Genomic DNA, 21,854 nt, shown 5'->3' on the forward strand with positions numbered 1-21,854 from the left:
GCCAGTGTGTGTGTGTGTGTGTGTGTGTGTGTGTGTGTGTGTGTCCCATCTGGCTATACCTACATTGATGATGATCTCTTGTCCTTGAAAGTTAACCTTGACCTCAGCGATTTCTGAGCCCCTCTTGGGCTCTGGGTCGTCTGGCTGCTGAAATGAGATCTGGCTCTGGAAGGAAAGGCCAGGTGGACACTGGAGGAGACAAGAGACATTACATATACAAACAGTTGGCATGAAATCTGCGAACCCAAAGCTGGGCTACAACTATTTATATATATTTTTTTTAATTAAGTTATCAAAACTGATTTTATACACATAAAACACCGGCCATTGCTCTCTTCAGCGCTGTATTTTTTTACCTTCTTAAACGCTCTCAAACTTATTTCTTGTGGCACAGAATTTACTTAAGATATTTTAGGATAGTCTGCGGGATGTTCGTATATCCAAATAATATATAGACGTAGTTTGAACTTTATGTAGCTATAATAGCCTGTACGTGGTTGTCATTTATTATACTTTGTTATGCTAAAGAAAACGACAAGTGCAACCTGATTATATAATGACTTTTCTAGTTTTTACTGTGCACACAGTTTTCACTAGTATAGCTGAGCCAGAGTGCAGCCTCTGCAACCATAGCAGCCGGTCCACTCACCTCCTTCCTGGTCACATGACCTTTGTCCTGCCCTGATTGGGCAGCTTGCTGCTTGGCCTGCTCGATGAGGGCCTTGAGCTGTTGAACGTTGCTCAGTAGTGTGTTGGCCATCTCGTCCAGGTAAAGCCAAGTGTTCTTTTGACTGTCGCCCATGGCTCCCACCTGGGACACCTCTAGCCCATTGACCAGGCTGGGGGGCGGGGAGGTCACTTTGGCCTGTACTGCCTGGGGGGGCATGGCCAGGGCTGGCAGTGCCGTCAACACTGGGAGTGGGGAGAGAGGGAGGATTAACCACTTTCAACCTGATGTCCTTATTTTGGCCATGTCATTATAGTTGGAACATTTTAAAAAGATTTCAATTTCACTTAAAAAAACAACAACAAGCAGAACTTGTAGATCGGCTATTTTTGCAAAAATAGTTGCCTCACTGTTGGAGAATGAGGGATTTTCACACAATGATAGACAGATATGCTACCGATCATGTGAGCTGCCAGATTTTGTATGGGCCATAGAAAAAAGATAGATATTTGTTGTTTGCTGGATGAATCAAGGAGACAACTGTTATTCAAGCGGACACAAAGTAGCAGAAAAACAAACAGGTACTGTACAGAATAACATCAACATTGATTGGCTGTCAAGATGTGAAAACAAACATCACCTCAGTTGGAATTTAACTGGAACAAAGACTCAGAAGCAACAGAATGCTTTATTTACATCACCCAGTGAATACACAATATACACCCCCCCCCCCCCCCCTCCCCCCATTGCAAAAATAATATTTTATTTTAGCCCCACTAACAAGAGTAAGTTCTAAAGATGGCAATGCTTGTCTGTGGTTCAACCAACTCGTAGAGAATAAAGCACATCCTTGGCAGGAATGTCATCATTCAGTAAATCAAAAAGAATGAGCCCAAAAAGAACACCGTCTGTCAAAGTTGTCCTTGCATCGACTGTTCATGTCAATTTCTGTGAAACTGGGTTGGAAGAAAGGGCGAGCAAAGGAAAAATAGGCCAAATAGTTGCTCCTATACAGCGCGCGCGCAAGCGCACACGCACACACACACACACACACACACACACACACACACACACACACACACACACACACACACACACACACACACACACACACACACACACACACACACACATCTCTGCAGGAAACAACTGGCAGTAACCTAGATTTGCCTTGCCAACTAATCACATACACTGTACTATATACCAAAGCACATGCGTTAGGGCATTATCCAACAACTCAATGTGTCTACGTCATTAAGTTAAGTCAACAAATCGCAGTTTTTTTATTCTTGTGTACAGAATGCAAACTGTATGTATGATTGGTTAATCGTAGGGCACAAGCGATTCTTCCTTTGTTCAACTAGGAAAGGTGTTACGCTGAGTTAATTTCAATGTGACTGTTGGCAGTTCTCAGATTGAATGTAAAACATTTATTAACAAGCACTTCAATATGTGAGGAGGTGCGCTCTGTGGCAGCTGACCTGCACTTTGTCATCCTGTTTGATTTATAATCCAACGTCCGCGCTCTGCTGCCGCAAGAAATTACATTTTCATTGTCAGGCCTAGAAAAATACAGACCACATGCTGTTATTACTGTATTTGTTTGTTGACAGTAATCAATCTTTAGTCAGGCCTGAATCATTCTGCACTTAACTGTACAATAACAGTTATTTAATACATTGCACAGCAGTGTTTTGATGATGTCATCAAACAACTCTTCCACAACACGACTTCGACTTCGACTTGCAAACATCAGAAGCCGTAAATGCCTTTTGTCGCCTCTATGAATGAATGTGTGCACAATGTGTACGTAACGTGCATATGCATCTGTCTGGTTTCTCTCTCCCGTCCTCTCTCTCTCACTGGGGTGATGGCTGCAGCAGCAGGTGGCTGAACATGAGGCGTGTGTGGCCTATTTCTGCTTCAGTGGAAAGTAAAGGCACTGGGTGAGCTAGGGGGGCCCGTGGGGAATACGCTGGCCTCTGGCACGCATCCACCACAGGAGCCTCGTGGCTCCTAATAAATATAAGGGTAGACTTGACAGTTAAAACACGTACCGAGCAACCAGACCTTACACAAAACGAGTAGTCTACACTAGAGTGTGCAATTGCGTATGCACATCAATGCGTGGGTATGTCATTATTCCAACAATTACGTGTACACTTTAGACACCTGCCCCAATGACCCGGAGCTTGCATCCACTGCAGGAGCCTCTCCACCCGGGGACATGTCAACTTGACATTTGGTTTAAGGCTCAAACTCATTTACAGTCATACCGTGGGACCAGAAAAAAGGAGCAGCCTAATGCACGGTGCCTAATGTATGTGTGCTCCCATTGACTGTCCAAAGAAAAAAGTAGAGTTGCAAGCCCCCCCTTTTCTGCTCCCATTGACTGGACAGAGATTAGCAGCTACATTTTTGTCCATGCCTTACCCCTAAACTTCTTTGTCTTTTTGTACTATTTTGAGAAACATTTTAAATAACTCAAAATAGAAAATCTATATCGACACATTGTGAGCTTGTAGAACAACTATTTAAAAATGATTTTAAAAATAGTAAAAATGGCAAAAGAGTTTAGGGATAAGGGGTAAGGCTGGACAAAATGGGGCCCTAAGAGTTTTGCCTGCCATAACTAGAAGACGAAAGGTCCAGAAGTTAAATATTAGTAGAATTTACGCTTAAGGGATTTTGCCATTTACTCAGCCCTCAAGACAAGGAAGCTTATTTAAGAACTTATGGCTACAGTTACAGTTAAATGATAAATGATGTGGTAAAGTCTTTTTGGGGACAAACCCACTCAGCATCACTAACAAGACTAGGAACAGCCTGTGCATGTGTGTGTGTGTGTGTGTGTGTGTGTGTGTGTGTGTGTGTGTGTGTGTGTGTGTGTGTGTGTGTGTGTGTGTGTGTGTGTGTGTGTGTGTGTGTGTGTGTGTGTGTGTGTGTGTGTGTAAAACAGACAGGCCCAAATCTGTCTGCAAGGGATTTTCCCATCACTGGATAACACAGCCTGATGTACACTGTCCTAAATTCACACTGCCACACAAGGCACTCAAAACAGATTTGGTGCAAGTGTGTGAGTATGTGTAATAATGCCCATTCACTCAGTGACATTCAGTAGGCTCTGCTCTACTGCTGTATGTCTACAACAACTGTAACCCTACAGTATACTATACTGTATGTACACTATGCCAGGGGTATGTGCCTTTAAGTATGCCTTGAAGTAGTTGGCGGGCTGCAGAGGGGTATTATGGGATATGCTTGGTGCGGTGTTTACTTTTTGTTCAGTGAGAGAAGAGGGAGGCCACACATTTGTACAAGCCGTGATTTCTTTTTAGTTGTTTACGAGTGATACAACCCTGGCTGATTTGGAATATATCTTTGTTATTAAATCATCAGTTCTCCTTTTTGTTTTAGCATAGAACAAGTTAAGGATTACTCTGCAACGAAGAGGAGGAAGGTGGTTATACAACACAATAACTCGTTGTGATAAAGTGATCTTAAGCGTGCCGCCTCCACCTGTCAATCAAGGTGCTTCTAGCGATCTATCTGACAAATCAGAGAGCTCACTGGGGGGACTTTTTAAGCAGCCAATCAAGGCGGCTCTCGACTGTTGTGCACCGCTGTGTGTGCACCGCTGTGTGTGCACCGCTGTGTGTGCACCGCTGTGTGTGAACGGCGAGCGGTGGAGAAGCGATGCGATCACAAATTGCTTGCTGAATTATTCATGCCACATGCACAATTCACAAGACTTAAACGACAAGTCATTGGGGATGGAAATCATCAAAACAAATCAATGGGAGATAGCGGGGCCATGAGATAATAACCCAATCACACCCAACCAACAGGAGGTATACCATAGGTGCTGAGGGTCAGGGCAAATGGGAGGATGGTTAGACGAAGAGAGTGAAACGTAGAGAGATGAACTACAATGTGACGGCAGAAAGGCAAAGGGCAGTTAGGCATATACAGTATAATTAATTAAAATGATGTGTGCTGAGAGAAAGTGAAATGTGAGCAAATATAGATGGAGAGAAAGTGCAGTTTCAGGCATTTAGCAGAGCTACTACGGGGGTCCTCTAAATCTTTTTCTCCTTTTTATATTAACCACCTGAACCCTAGGTCCATATCTGAGAACTTTAGCCAAAAATAGCAGATCTACAAGCTCACTAGATCGGCTATTTTCGGCAGAGGTTTGGTGTAGACGGGAAAAAGGGTCAAGTTTATTAAGTATTAACGGTTCAAGTGGTTAAATATCTGAAAACACAAATTGACATGAATCCAAAATACACTGATGATTGTGCTGTCAAACGATGAAACTATATGGAATCTATGAGCAGGTTGTGGGTGTCCCTGCTTCATCTCTCTCTCAACTAAGGGGTCCTTGGCCTGAACACGTTGAAGACCCCTACTCTAGGATCATAGGTACGGTATCTTGAAGAGAACAAAAGAGTGAGTGTGTGTGTGTGTGTGTGTGTGTGTGTGTGTGTGTGTGTGTGTGTGTGTGTGTGTGTGTGTGTGTGTGAGTGAGTGAGTGAGTGAGTGAGTGAGTGAGTGAGTGAGTGAGTGAGTGATGTGTGTGTGTGTGTGTGTGTGTGTGTGTGTGTGTGTGTGTGTGTGTGTGTGTGTGTGTGTGTGTGTGTGTGTGTGTGAGTGCAACCAAGTATAGCAGGCATTTCCATTACAGTTCCATTGTTATTGTTGCTGAGCCAATGCAGCCAGAGCCACACTAGAATGTTGTGTGCAGTACTTATCAGCAAGAGTGCACATGTTACCAACAAGAGTCTGTATGAGGAAATACCAAGGGTGAGCGAGAGGGTTAGGAATGAATGAGACTAGCAGGATACTGCCAAAGACACCAGGAGCTGCCTGCCAGCAAATTGGTGCTGTGAGAACCAACGCATGGGCAGTGGTCACAAGGGCCTCCCACACTAACATACGTGGTACTCAGGAGCGCAAAGCACAAACGAGCTGGAAAGTTGTATGGAGAACTGGGACGACTGGAAGCAACGATGGAAGGCTCGTCTGAGGGCGACCTAGAGAGAGAGTTTAGGTACATCCATCTGGGTCCTACAGTATATTCAGCAAAGACCATTTGGAACTATAATAGGCTGATGAAATCCATGTGCTTTTATCACATCGTTCTGTCCTGATGAAAAATACTGTATCTATAGACAGTCTCTAATATGTTTAAAAAAGAGAGTTCACTGAAAAGGTTGAAAACATTTCAACCGTTCAACTAAATCTCCAAGTGAACTTTCAATAACACATTGATTACTCTTGATTCATGTAATTCATTGATGAAAATCATTGTAAAAAATGTCTCCGAATATAACGGTAATTTTTGCCTCAAAGGTACCAGGATCTAGAAAAAAAAAAAACAGCACCAGCGCAGAAATGTTCCTTTAGAGGTACAGACAAGAAGGTACAAGAATGCACCATTGTTCAAAGGTACGGTAGTGCTCGGTACTGGAGCAACAAAGCATTTTGCACCCTTTTAGGTCCATTCCTGTACTGTGTGTGAATGTAATGCACAGTGTAAAACGCTTTGGATGAATGGTTACATTTGTACATCAACACTGGAGACTTACAGACTTTACAGTGTATATACTGTAGCGCAGACAGCCCAGACTTTAATCATGGTCGGAAAAAGGCTGATAAAAGTCACGGTTGCCTGAGGTGAACAGTCTGGGGCTTCAGACGGGCTCCTCTCCGCTTCTAGACGTCTCCTAAAATAACCAGGCATCCATCTTGAGCCCCGGGTCTAATTGTGTGAAGATTTTGCAGGCAGGTCAGCGGGAGCAACAAGAACAGCGTGGCACAGGTACAGTGGATATGTGAGCGTGGTGTGGATTGTGTTGACAAGCGTGTGTGTGTACTGTCTAGCGCTAGGTGAATGTCCAGCGCTGTGAGTGTGTGGCCCCTGACAAGTACATGCAAGGGTGTATGTGTGTGTGATCTTCAGAAATGGGGGAGTGAGCGGATGAGAGAGACAGACAGACAGAGTGCTAACGATATAGAAAGAGAGCAAGAGGGAAAAGAATAAGAAGGAGAGACAGAAAAAAGGGCGTAGGAAATCAAGGGAATGGCAGCATGACACCACGTCAGAGGGGGGGCTCTCTAAATGAGAACAGGGAGGGTGGGAGATGGCTCTCGCTGATCCCCGTCATCCCCAGATACTTGCTGGGTGTCTGAGACGTACAGTACAGTACAGGGCAGGCTGGAGGCTGGAGCAAGAGCAATGGGACCTGGTTCACGAAACCACTTAAAAGGTTCTACAACATGCATTTAAAAATAATCAATATCATATCTGCAGTCGTTTTTTTTCAAAAGGTTTGAGGCTAAATTACCACTCCTGAATACAGAGCCCCTGTCATTTCTGCCTGGCTTTCAGAGCTCACTATTGATCATACAACAAAGTACATAGGCCTGAAGTTGTTAACATCACACCGATCTGCCTCGGCTCCTAGGCACTACTCAAGGGCACCAAATCCGTACCATGGAATACAAGCTAGACCCCTCTGTCCACACAGGCTAAGTGTACGTGAGCAAGACACTTAACCCCTAGCTACACCCTGAGCACTGTATTAATAGTGCCCAGTGCCCACTGTTCCTCATAATATCTAGGAGGGGTAAATACAGAGGACACTTTGCACACACCATGTGCAAATTGTGCAGTGACAAAAAATACCCCAAAGGAGGGGGGAATATATTATTGAAAGTAGAGAGTAGCCGAGCTTCTCTCAAAGAAACCCCCCTCCCTGTTCCTCCGGTGACTCCGGTGACGTTCAGAACTAGACCAGATCACAGCCCATATGGGGATGATCTTGACGTCATTACCAGGACGTCATATGGATTTTTTTTATTATTATTATTGTTTGTAATGTTAGTTGAAATATGAGCATGTAAGGTTATATTCTATACATATACAGGTACATATACATATCTGACTAGTTATGGTATTTATCTGGTCTCGATCGGACCCTCTCTGATTAATCCAGGACGTCTGTTTTTGTGGGCAGGATTTATGTTGGTTGAAATCGGGTGATAATCTAGGCCAGATCTGACTAGTCATGGTTTGACTTCATCTGGCCCAATCAAGACGTCACTGATTGGTCCAGGTCCTGACCGTGCTTGCTGGGACGGCTCACTGAACCAGCGGAGAGTTTGGGTGACCAACCACCCACCTCAGCTAACAAAGCCCTGGGTACTTCATCAACCTTGAAGTGTGGAAGCAGGGCCATATGACAGAAAGACAATCTGGCTTTTATGCGTGATAACATTTAGCTTTTGAAAAGCTTTCTGCTGCTTTTTGGCGAAAACAACAATTCAACCACCCATTTCCCAGACTCTAGAAGACCCCTGTGCGTCTTTTGAGAACAACTGTTGGCGGATCATTGCGAAGCACAATATTCTATGATTTTTCAAAGGTGCTATAGACGATGTTTTAACTCTGGCATTTAAAGAGTAAAGACAATTTTAATATAGGATAGGACGTTGTGTGCACGTGACTCAATGAAATAACGTCTGACTGTGTCTGTATATAAAGGACACCCAAGAAGACACACAGTTTTCACACCAGGTTCAGGAGAGCCTTTGGCGCCACATCCACATCACAATCAGCACTGTTCTCGTGAAAGCAGACGGACAAGGTAAAGTAAAGAGTCGGACATGAAACAAGAGAGAGAGAGGCCCAGTAAGAGCTTATACTGTACGTTGGGGTTCCCCGGAAGAAACACGAGGCCGCCGTCTCTGGGGACCTTGTTAAATTGGACAGGAAGAGGGGACAGTATGTGTGTCAGCCAATAGGCATGCAGAAATGGGGACGCGGGCATCCCTGGCGCATGATAGGATGATGAATAGGCTCTGGGAGACACTCATGGAGACTGCTGGGATGTCTGGTGCAGGAACTGAGAGCCATTTTCTGGGGCGGGCGGGGGGGGTACCTCCACCGACATAGTTTAGGAACGTGACGCATGTAGTGGTGGGACACACAAGGTCAAAATGCCACTGTTGCTGGGAGCAGTACCTTTAAATATCCTGTGTGACCCACGGGAGGGAAGTGGGAACAGGTAATGTCACAGAGGGTTAGAGAACCCCCCTTACACAGGCTGTGGTTGAGCAAGAGGATGTGTCAGAAGCACTTTGACTCAGTTTCAACACAGTGATCGTACTAATGAGCAATTTCCACTGTATATGCAATATGTGTGCCCATGTCAAGCATTTTTTGCATGTCCTAACAGAAGGTCATGACTGATTATTTAATGTAAAAAAGGATTTATTGTTGTCCCCATGTGACTGCAGTAATATCTATCTTATTTTGTCAGGGTCAGTAATGCATTGTATTACAACTTTCTTGGCTTGTCATATACGCAAACATTCGGAAAACAACAAGCTCACGATGGGTTGTGAGCCTGAAGTTCGGCAATCTTTGGCAAAGACATTTGGTGTAGAGGGGGAAAAAAGTGGGGACACCGAAAATAGACCCCTAGGGGACCCAGGTCAACTAAGTATCAGGTGGTCTAAGTGGTTAAAACAGTTACACACACATTCACAACTGTTGAATCTCTGAATGTCTTTGAGGGGAAACGGAACGCATAACACTCTCCCTTACCCTCCTTAGATAATTCAACTTGCACTTGAGCTAGACCAGCGGTTCTCAAACTATGGGTCCCAACCCAAAGTGGGATCGCGGGGAGGTGCCGTTGGTTAATATATTTTAATCAAGAAACGTTTAAAAAAGTGAAGTAAGGTTGTTGCGACAAGCGTGAAGAGGATGGACACTCCTCTCCCTATAACACACACACAACACACACACACACACACACACACACACACACACACACACACACACACACACACACACACACACACACACACACACACACACACACACACAGCTCCTCCCCAACAAGTAGCAGAAGAGAGCACAAGCCATGAAGCCATTGAAGCCAACACTCGCATTCACAAGCCCTTGTAAGCAGAGGCTTAGAGACACAAACTGATTTTATTATAGAAGAGCGGGACATGGGGTCACGAAGGCCTATTCCCAGCAGACCAGTAATCCTACCGGTTCCCCGCTTGGCATATGTGGTGTTCAATACTCTGGCAAGCAACTAAGCTACTTTCGCCACCATGAATATGCTTACATATCGTACAGTTAATACAAAACTAAATTATTCTGGCACATTTTAGACAGCTTTTTTGGCTGCTAGAACCCCCGCCCTACTGGTTGATAAATATATGTGTTCCAGATGTGCTATTCTTCATTACATGAGGAGTAATTACCATCTTTAGCATAAAATGTCCCCCCGGTTACAAACCTGTAACCGGGGGGACATTCGTCCCATTCATGTGTAATGCATTTGGTCAAAGATTCAGGAAATAATGAATTAAGCTGGACAGGTATATTTTTCTGACAGCTGAAGATGCCCTCTTTTCCTGTGAAAGAATACTTTCTAGTTTTTCTAGGCTGAAATGGCACCGAATACTAGGAATGACCCATATATGAACATGTGGTTATACTGGGAAGCTCCCATCAGTCAAACCCTGCATTTGTGTCTGCATCTTTAGCACACTAGCTTTCTTTTTACTTAATCTTTATTTGCAGTTCGTTTCTAGCTTTCAAATCATACCTTGATCAATAGGTTAAAAAAAGAGAAAAACTAAACAAAATAAAATAAAAGCAGCAGTACCGCCTGATATTATCCTAGACCAGTAAGACTCCCTAATCGGGAGATAAGCGACCGTAGGTGGCTTATCTCCACAAATAGGGCAAACATTTGTTTTTCCAAAATCTTCCTGATCCATGTTGATGACATGAGTGTAGACATGCTGTGTAGTGATATTCGTGATTTTAGGGCAAAAACTGTAGGAGCAGTGTCCAAAAATGTGTTTTAAAAATCGGCCTGAAGGTGGCGCTAGAATAGGGCCATGTGAGAAATGAGGGGTGGGGTCTCCGCGTTGCCTTGGCGGACGAATAGGTACCGGCCCCGGCTCTCCCGGACGCTCCTAGCCCGAGTTACGGCATTTTATGTGCGCTGCAGTGGCAGGGGGTCCTCCACTGGGGGCGCCACCACTTTTGCATCCGTTCTGGAGCACCAGGAGTCGGTGGTCCCCGGGAAATCCCCGTGAGCAGCCCCGTTGGGGTGGTCATTTGGTCATTTTTGCACATTTGTTCATTTTTTACATCTGGGGGTCCCCCAGGGACCTGGGGGTCCCTGGGGCTCCGGGGTCCTTGGAGGTTGTAGTTTGGCAGGCAAGGAGTGTGTGTGTAAAATCTGGCATGGATCGGGTCAACGGGTGCTGAGATATAAGCAGGGAAAAAGTGTGACGTGTGACGTGTGAGCACATTTGGTCATATTTTACAGGTCCCTGGGGCTCCGGGGGTCCTTGGAGGTTGTAGTTTGGCAGTCAAGGAGTGTGTGTGCAAAATTTGGCATGGATGGGGGCAACGGTTGTGGAGATATGAGCAGGGCAAAAGTGTGACGGACTCACTCACTGACTCACTGACAGACAGACAGCCGGTGGAGGTTTGTCTGTCTTTCAATGTTATATGAAATACTTAACTCAATAGCTGCCGGGCGCCGCTAGGTGCCGCTAGAGTGCCAGCCATTCTCCCGTAGGCATTCACTATCACATCCGGGTCGCCAGCCTGAACTGGCTTGGCTTTTCACTCGAATGAGTGCTATGCTAGCGAGCCGGAGGAAGTTAGCTATCAGTTAGCAATCGACTATATAATTTTTTAGAAGAGCGATCTAAAGTTATTCAGCCGCCAAAATAACTTGTCTGCTGGCCTCGGAACACAATCCGGAGAAAATCCGCTGTAAAGATGTGTTTTTCTATAGGAGTGGGCGGCGTGGCGCGGCCTTTTCTTCCCATTACGTGCCGTGTAAACAGAATCGCGGCCTTGTGCTAGGATGCTAAATTAGACCGGGGCGATCGTTAATGCCTCCGATTATTTAATTCATTTTACTAAAGGAACCGAAAAATGTCGGTTCTTGTAATCCTTAATACGTCTTGCTGAAACAGCGTTTTTTTGGGGGGGCTCTAAACTTTTTTCTAAACCATTTTCAATGGAATAAATCATCGGGACAAGTAGAATGGCTCGCTGGGAAGCGGTGGAGGAGCCAGGACCACCCACGTCGCTACTAGCAGCTCAGGGTAAGCGAAATAGATTAAAAAATTAGTATTGGAATGGAAAAAAGAACCGATATTATTCGGTTTTCGCACAGAAAGAGTTAAAGTGTGGTTCTTGTGGAAATAAGCCTCGGCTTTCTAGGATCTCCTTTTAATAGACCTTGTACCAGTGATTTGTACTGTCATGAAACTGTACTTTTTTCTATTGCAAACTTCTAATAAATTCTTCAATCAATCAATCAATGAAGGTCTACTGTGGGCTTACCTGCAGTGCTGGTGAACACCTCGCTCTGGGACGTGCCCTCTGAGATGATGGCGGTGGCAGGTGTCCGGTCAAAGGTCAGCGTGCCTGATGTGGTGATCTGGCCCGACGGGGACACGGTAACTGCCAGAGAGAGGAAGGAGGTGGAGTGGACATGTTAAACATGTGTCGTTTTAATTAAGCGAACCTTAAAACTAAAAATGTAACTGAATCCACAGAAGGAAAGAAGAGAGTGAGCAGCCAGCTGAATGGCCCTAGTGGAAGTTGGATTTCTAGCAAGGGGCTGATTTGATTTAAAGAAAAGTGTATGTAATTTTGCACACAGTTATGGGATTTGCACACCACTGCACAAATGTTAAAACTAAAATGAAAATAAGATTTAGGGCGCATTCTCACATATAATTTGGTATACTCGGTGCGATTGGGAGGAGTGAAATTGCAACATTCTTGCCTATATTTAATTAATGCGTTTGCGCTCACACTGCACATTGTCAACCGCATGCAGCAAGGGACCGCATTAGATCAGGTCTCTCCACGGGACATCTCTCCTCTGTGTATAATGCCCTCTCCCCCTGTGTGTTTACAAATTCTTCAAACCCACATCCCTGCATCGGGAGCGGGACCCCGCGGTACCACCAGGGCCCAACGCAAAACTTGAGCACAGGTGGTATTTAAATATCTGCATTCGGGCACAGGCAGCCAAACCAATTTAAACAGCGGCGGGACTCACAAAATCCCACAATACAGGTATAGAGCTTCTATATTTATGCAGAGGAGAACATCTCTCTCTCTCTCTCTCTTATAGAGCTTATCCTCTTGAACCACAGGGGCAATAGGTGTTGACCTCTGAACAGCTGTCAATAAATGTCAATAAATCAATAGAGACCAAATCAAGCTACAAACTCATTGTTTATTATTGCTACAGTGGGCCTACAGCATATATAATCAGCTGCCATTGTATTTTCATCCATACATTACTCATATTACATTATTATTACACCTTACAATTTCTAAATTCACTTTACTGCATATGTTTTCAATGAGGTCTTGAGGCTCATTCACTATTCAGAATGCAAATTTTCGATAGGCAGAGTTCTTTTTCAATCATCTTTTCCTAGGTAAGTGATCAAAGCAGGACAATTTGGTAAGAGAAATGCGATCTTTTACACTGCATTTGTGAATTTTCAGGGGTTAGCTGACATTTGGTGGGTCAAGAGTAGCCACAATCATTGTAGTTTTGTGTCCACAACTGTTCCAATTTGGGTATACATTTTAGGTGGATTTTCCCCTGCCTGGACCACCTAGGGGTTCAAGAGGTTATATATATTTATGCAGAGGAGCGTCTCTCTCTTATAGAGCGTATGTAAGCAATTTACCCCGAGTGAGAGGACATTATGCTCTGATAATGTCCTGTGTGAGGGGGTGATCGGACGAGGCGAAGCCGAGTCCGATAACACCCTCACACAGGACATTATCAGAGCATAATGTCCGACCCCGAGTGGTAAATAGCTTTTCTACCACTTTTTTCCGTATACATGAAAGAAAACACATAGTTGTAACTTGCAAGGATATTAAGTTACAATCATTATTGCCTATAAAACTTCCGCGACGACAGCAAATAGTTCCACAAACAACATCTTCTACTCACCACCAGATGACGCCAACTCCATGCAGAGAAAGATGTCTAGCATACAGCTAAGCTAACGTCAGTTAGAAGGACCGTTCCGGCCGTAAATAGAGGCTGTTCGCTTCCAGAAAGGCATAGGTTCAGAGAAAAGGGGCTTTAAAGTTGGCGGATTGCATTGGATCCAAATAAATCGGCGACGTCGTACGCACGTTAGTAAACATAGGACCGCTACGACCGTCATATGTTGGTTGGGGGAAAGGTGTTCCGACTACCTCCTGAAGTCCCCGGATGTACACTGAGGCGCATTGATCTCGTCCTCACACAACTGCGGCGGTTGTTCTGCCATAACCTCCGGAATTTAGCCAATCAGAATCCAGTATTTGAACATGTGACTAGAAAAAGTGGTAGAAATATATTTATGCGGAGAACGTCTCTCTCTCTCTCTCTCCCTGCCTCTCTCTCTCCAAGCCCTGCACGTAAAGTACCATGCATAGTAGTACTTAAGGACCACAGGAATACACAAGAAACGGATGTAGAAGTGATTTAATCCGGTTCCTCCGGCCGTCCGGACGTAATTGATTGTCTCCGTAACCTTACGGACAACACTCAACCCGACGGATAAAAACCGATAAGAACGTACGTACACATGAACTACCCGTGGCGAACTTGTGTCAACCATGGGGGCAGTAGAGGGAGAAATGTTTCGTCTTTTTTTCTTGTATCCATTTCGTAGGAGGAAGTAAAAAAACAAACAAAAAAATCACAAGTACACGCTGAACAGTGAACAGGCCAGGACGCAGACCCGCATGTCAGCCTAATCAGCGCTCTCTACCAGCTGAGCTCTCTCGAATGCGTCTCTCTCCACTCCCGTGCACGCGATTTTTGCAGTTTTGGGTCGGTTTGGGTGGCTACCGTGGCTCATTAACTGTCGGCGGCGCCCCCCCTTGAGATTGCGCTCTAGGCGGTCGCAACAGCATGTGTCCACGCTCATCCATTCACGCTCATCCATTCTCCAGTCCTTTTTATATTATACCCAGACAGCACAGTGACTAGCGCCGATGGTTAGTGTCGTTCAATCCGAGTGTATCCTCCAAGGGTGTCTATAAACCTCTCTGTCAACAATGTAGGCGCTATGTATGTAGCATGTAGCATTTGCTCATTGGGAAGATGCATTTGGGTGCCATCTAGTGGATATAGTATGTACATATAGGCTTTATAACACAGAGACCGTACGGTAGTATGAATGTCAACGCAATTACCGTACGTACTGTCTCGCCCCCAAACGTACACAAAATCAACCATACGTAACTATAAATGGCCCTTAACGCGTCTCCATTTGGCACAGAGAAAGAGAGAGAGAGAGAGAGAGAGAAAGAGAGAGAGAGACTCACAAATAGGCCTATATTATATTATAGCCTATATGTTATATAGGATATAGAATAGTGACTCCTGTGGCACTTTCCCTTTATCTGTGACTGTGAGCAACTCCTCCTCACAAATAAACTATGCGGGAGGGATCGGCGGTCAGAAATGAAATCATTGAGGGGACAGGTGGTAATTGTCAGAAATCAAATTGAGCGGACGGTCGGGAGTGTGATTTAACCTGCGCAGGGCTCTACCACAATGTTTCATGGCCACACATTTTGCTTCATTTCCAGCATTTTACGTAGATCGCCTTCACACCAACAGTAAGCTGTTGCGCATCGAAATTAGAAACCACAGGTTTTTTTCTTTTTTTTTTGTTATTGCATTTGTTTGTTTGATCCGCAACAGAATACACAAGAGTCTTCACACCAGCCCAAACAATGCGCATTTTCCAACAATGCGCTTCAGGATTCATTTTAACCGCAATAAAACATGCCTGTGTGAATTCACCCTTAGTTGCTCGCTTCCCTTTGTGTTTATTTTTATTTAATTTTTTTATTGAATCCACAGAAGGAAAGCAGAGAGTGAGCAGACAGCTGAATGGCCCTAGTGGAAGTTGGATTTCTAGGCCAGCAAGGGGCTAATTTGATTAAAAAAAGGGTATGTAATATTGCACAACACTGCACAAATGTTATTGTCCTTTATTTATTGTGGCATGTTGACTGAACACAATTCCTGTGAACCCACACACAGTGATTCTGAGTTAATGAATGGATTTGTGGGATGAGAGCAGACAAAATTGCAGTCTGGGTTACCTACTGTAAATGTTTTTGTTTTGCTTGTGTGGCTTTTTGACTGGGGTAACCGCCCAGTCCCACATTTAGTAAGCAAAAAAGGGTGTTTCTTCAAAATGTTGGCGTTTCGCAGGAGTTTTCTGATGATTGGTTCGCCGTCGCTTTTTTCACTGAACAGGATAATAACGCGAGGAGGGAATCGATCACAGGTTTGGGTAAAACGTTCACGCCCCCAGGCTCACAATGCAGATACACTTAAACAACACTGAACTAGAGTAGCCTACAGATTATTATGAACTACACCTAGCAGCCCTTGTCTAATGTAATCTTGCAAATAATTATACATTAACACACACCTAAGAAGTCTACACAATTAGCGTGTGATTTTCAATACACATTAATTACAATTACTTTGGCTTTGGCAGAATAACGTAATTATTTACAGAATACAATACAGTTTTATTTACCAAAGAAATGTTTCAGTTTTTATTTACACGCGACCCGCTGTGTGCTGTCTGCAGAGTCAGGCTTGATGGAAGATTTCTCCCTTCGCCGCCTGTTGGTGAAGTAGTGACTGGGGGCGTGAATGTTTTACCCAAACCTGTGATAGATTCCCTCCTCGCGATAATAACAGCAACGATCGTCTGCAGGCCTTCAAAAACGTTGTATATCTTGTATAGCTTTAGCATATAGATCAGCAAGTGATGTAATGTAATGCTAGTGTGCTACCATCTAATCTGGCCCACAGTGGCTGGCCACAGCGATCCTCAGAGAGCACCCGACACTTTTAGTGGCTGAGAGAAATGGAAATCATTTTTGAAGCTTAGCAAGGACATCTTGCATACTACTAGGCAGAACAGCGACATATTTCTTGTGCATGCTGACAGTAGGACAAGGATCTCAATTACCAAATAATTTTTCAAATGGGTCAACGACAAAAATGTCATTTGTGTGAATTAATAAGTCACAAACCAGAACCAGAACAAGTTCAAAAGGATGCAAATATTAACAAACGAGCAACCTTTATCATTATGATCTGTCTGTCTGCCAGAGTGTAAAACATAAATCAACACGGCAATCATAGCAAAAGAAAGAGAAGGTTAACGTTTCAATCCATAAGATTGATATCCTACTTAGGATTCAAACACGGGTCTACCACATGAGGGCCGACATTTCTACACCTGAGGGCTAAGACGGCTTACCTGCTTGGGTAGGGGTGACATTGTAAAATGTCAAAGTTATGTGGGGATCGATTAAGGTCTAATTTATTAATTTGTGAAAATGCTAACAAAATCACTACTTCACCATCATCAAAAAACAACATCACTGCACTGTACATTGTGTGAAAGGTTCTGCTTATGCTAAAAGCATATCCGCCACAGACAGAGATCAGAGTTTGGCCAAGTTGTCCACAATGGACAAACGCAATGTAATTACTGGAGAAAAATCTGTGGATTGATGCAATTACTCCAGAGAGTGACAGCGATCTCTGTTCCCTTGGATCAATCAATTTCATGTTGGATAGGATGCGACTTACATGTGGCCCCTGGAGTCAGGGTGATGTTTTTGGGAGATGAAAGGTCCTTCTTATCTGGGGTGGTTGGCTGCTCGCTGTCCTTCTTCCTTCTCTTGTACGGTACGAACAGTCTCACCGGACCAGTCTTAACAATGACAAGTGAGGTAAAGATACTGTGATCGCTGTAGCACGTGGTGACATCCAAATGAAATGAAGAAACTGTGATTTTCTGTAATTTTCCAAATAAGGTCTTAAAAATACATCCTTTTTTCAATATAGAAGAATAATGTGCTCCTCTTAGCACAGGTCTCCGCCTGGCCAGGTTGCCTACCCAGGCCCTGAAAACTTTGGAAGGCAGTCTTAGCCAATTAGCCAGTAGCTATGCCCCTCCCCTAAAAGCTTTTGTCCAATGTTAGCTTAGCAACCGGCAGCTTGCCAAGGCTGTTGCCAAGGCAAACCTTGGCAAGCAGGAAGTTATTCTAAGCTTGCATTGGACAAACGCTTTTTGATAGGGGCATAGCTACTGGCTAATTGGAATGGGATTTGAAATATTGAACTCATACGTCTTGATCACATGACCCCAGAGAGGTCAAAGTTTCACGCAGATTGGTGCAACAGTGGCGGAGATTCACTACTCACAGACAGATGAACACACAGGCGGACAGGGGCGAAAACATAGTCTCAGGCATGCCTTTGGCCTGACGGAGACAGTTAAATTGCCCTTATCTATCCCTTAGCTAAAAGAAACAGCTGTCCCTGGCCTAAGACAAATACTGTATCATTCTGATTGTTATAAAAGCAAAAAATGAAAGGAGCTACCGTTTCTGAAGGATCTAGTTGATGAAGAGGTTTTTTTTTGCTTGTGAAGTACATGTCGGAGGACATTTTTTCAGCACTGAATTATTTCAATTGGCCTGGGTGCATAGCAATAATGGGAACTTTGAACTTGAAAAGCAACTTTTCAGCATCATCATTCTCGACAATAAATGAATTAGCGTGTCTTGCCGCTATCTTTCTGAAGTGATTCTTCTTATTAAGTCAGTAAATCAGATGAGGCTAAATGAAAACCTTGGCAAGAGGACTGGAAATGCAAGTGATAAATTCAAATTACCATGCCCATGTTCTCCCCTCCGAAAGAGTCATCCTCCTTGGAACACTAGGAAAAGAGTGTCACACAGAGAGAGAGAGAGAGAGAGAGAGAGAGAGAGAGAGAGAGAGAGAGAGAATAAGAAAGAAAGAAAGAAAGAAAGAAAGAAAGAAAGAAGCACAGACAGACAGACAGATAGATACAGTCACTGACAATCATTGCATAGGAAGTGGTCCCCAAATGAGCTGACCTACGGTAATCATGTCAATCCAGACTACAAACATATACTACACAACATACAACACACAAAACACACACACACACACACACACACACACACACACACACACACACACACACACACACACACACACACACACACACACACACACACACACACACACACACACACACACACACACACACAGATCCAGGTGATGATAGTCAGCAGTCTTGATTTGCATATGAATTCTTTCCTGGCCATATATGGAGCGTCCATATATGGGCATTGGGCATTGCCAAATATGGGCATTCCCAGATAAGTGTTTAATATTGATGACATTGGGACAGGGATCTCCATATATGGGCATAAAAGCGGACAAGGACGGAATTAGTTTGCAAGTGTGACTCGTGTCGCGTCAACCACACTGGTTAGACTGACACAATATGTATATATATGGGCATTCCCAAATATGGGCTTAATATTGATGAGCATAAAAGGGATTTTATTGTATGGGCATTTCCAAATATGGGCATAATATTGATGGGCATAAAAGGGATTCTATTAGTGTGGTTGGCCTAACAGGACATCATCTGGGAATCAGAGGTCAGCTACATATATGGAGATCTAAGTGATGATCCAGTTGTCTCCATTAGGGTGGATCTTAAATGACCTTTTTTAGATTTTCTTGAGTCTCACCCCCCAATTGTGTTCCAATGTACAAAAAACTGCTTTGGTTAAAATTTGGTTGAATTTCAAGCATATTTAGAGGTAGCTCAATCAAGTCAAAGATTGTAAATTTTATTGGTCAAAATCGAATTGCACTGCAGGCACATTTAAGTTATACATTACACATTATTCTTATACTAAGCACAGAAATTATATTTTTTAAGCTTACAAATCTAAACACAAATCTAATTACATGTTTGGCATATGTCAAACCAGAATTAATGTATTGTAGGAAATAGCAAAGCAAAGAATGACAAATTGCTATTTTTCATTTAACGTGCACACACTCTTCAATCATACTCACAACACACAACAAGCAAACAGCCCCACTTCCTTGTTTACTCCCAAAAAACCCAAAATACTGCAGTATAGTAATTCAGTAGTTACTGATCAATTAAAGTTTGTTTACGGCTATCGGGATACTTGTGCCGATGGTTCTGCACAATTTGCAGCAAGTATTGGAGTTGGGACTCATCTTTAGTAATGCGACCACAATATTCTTGTATTAGGTCTCATTACTAAATCGTGGTCTCATTACTAAAGATGAGTCCCAACTCCAATACTTGCTGCAAATTAGTAGTATCCCGATAGCCGTAAACAAACTTTAATTGATCAGTAACTACTGAATTACTATACTGCAGTGACTTTCAGGGGTTTTGGGGATAAACAAGGAAGTGGACCTGTGTGCTTGTTGTGTGTTGTGAGTATGATTGAAGAGTGTGCAATAAAGACATGTCATTGTGCACGTTAAATGAAAAATAGCAATTTGTCATTCTTTGCTTTGCTATTTCCTACAATACATTAATTCTGGTTTGACATATGCCAAACATGTAATCAGATTTGTGTTTAGATTTGTAAGCTTAAAAAATATAATTTATGTGCTTAGTATAAGAATAATGTGTAATGTATAACTTAAATGTGCCTGCAGTGCAATTCGATTTTGACCAATAAAATGTACAATCTTTGACTTGATTGAGCTACCTCTAAATATGCTTGAAATTCAACCAAATTTTAACCAAAGCAGTTTTTTGTACATTGGAACATAATTGGGGGGTGAGACTCAAGAAAATCTAAAAAAGGTATTACTGATCAATTAAAGTTTGTTTACGGCTATCGGGATACTTGTGCCGATGGTTCTGCACAATTTGCAGCAAGTATTGGAGTTGGGACTCATCTTTAGTAATGCGACCACAATATTCTTGTATTAGGGCAACCCCACGCTCTGCATGATCATTGACAACATTCATCGCCTTCACTACAGCCTGAGCCAGAGCTTCTTGGTAGTCCACCCTGGGCTCCCACTCATCGGGATCAACGTCAAGGAAGTCATCTGGGAGATCCATCATTTTGAAAAGCACCTTGGATTTGGGAAACACAAAATCTTCAATGTTCTTCCTTGCAATTGTTCCAAGGTCAACAGTAATTCTATTCATACACCCCTGTTCATCATTTTCATTTCCATCTTTCATGGCTCTCACCATCAGCCTCTTCGTTTGCGCGCTCACTTGACTGTCAAACAATGCAAGTCCGACGATCTCTGGAGCCAAATACCATAAGTGATTGGAACATTTTTGAGAAGCAGCTTTAGACACCTTAGCATTTATTGATGAATATTCCAGCAATGATTTTAACAGCTGCCAAGTCTTTTAGTGGAGCACTGACAGCAACAGGTGCCATCATCCATGCCTTCACATAAATGCAAATTGCAAAAATGCACAAAACCATGCATGCTTTTTTCTTCCCTGAGGGTCAGTTTGAATTGGCCATGAAACATCCAGATCTTCAAACAATAAATAACCTTTGCCATCCAACGGGCATGATGGGTAGCTCCTGGAGCTCTGAACCGGATAGGTATCCGGTTCATCAATAAATGCTGAGGTGTCTAAAGCTGCTTCTCAAAAGTTTTCCAATTATTTATGGTGAACAGGGGCATATGAAGAGAATTACTGTTGACCTTGGAACAATTGCAAGGAAGAACATTGAAGACTTTGTCTCCCATATCCAAGGTGCTTTTCAAAATGATGGATCTCCCAGATGACTTCCTTGACGTTGATCCCGATGAGTGGGAGCCCAGGGACTACCAAGAAGCTCTGGCTGTAGTGAAGGCGATGAATGTTGTCAATGATCATGCAGAGCGTGGGGTTGCCTTAATACAAGAATATCGTGGTCTCATTACTAAAGATGAGTCCCAACTCCAATACTTGCTGCAAATTAGTAGTATCCCGATAGCCGTAAACAAACTTTAATTGATCAGTAACTACTGAATTACTATACTGCAGTGACTTTCAGGGGTTTTGGGGATAAACAAGGAAGTGGACCTGTGTGCTTGTTGTGTGTTGTGAGTATGATTGAAGAGTGTGCAATAAAGACATGTCATTGTGCACGTTAAATGAAAAATAGCAATTTGTCATTCTTTGCTTTGCTATTTCCTACAATACATTAATTCTG

At 43.4% G+C, this 21,854-nt stretch overlaps 1 protein-coding gene across 1 annotated transcript in view; it reads right to left on the reverse strand.

Moving 5' to 3' along the window:
* deaf1 (DEAF1 transcription factor) overlaps positions 1-21,854 on the reverse strand; it is a gene marked incomplete at its 5' end in the record, with an annotated part of 41,455 nt that overhangs the window by 3,938 nt on the left and 15,663 nt on the right. The window contains 4 exons of the mRNA XM_080737173.1: positions 64-189; positions 650-912; positions 12,072-12,191; positions 17,392-17,515. Coding sequence (XP_080593299.1) covers positions 64-189; positions 650-912; positions 12,072-12,191; positions 17,392-17,515 — 633 coding nt within the window. The remainder of the gene's footprint in view (positions 1-63; positions 190-649; positions 913-12,071; positions 12,192-17,391; positions 17,516-21,854) is intronic.

The sequence above is a fragment of the Nannobrachium achirus genome (assembly GCF_963921795.1).
Source record: "Nannobrachium achirus genome assembly, chromosome: 11".
Taxonomy (NCBI): Eukaryota; Metazoa; Chordata; class Actinopteri; order Myctophiformes; family Myctophidae; genus Nannobrachium; species Nannobrachium achirus.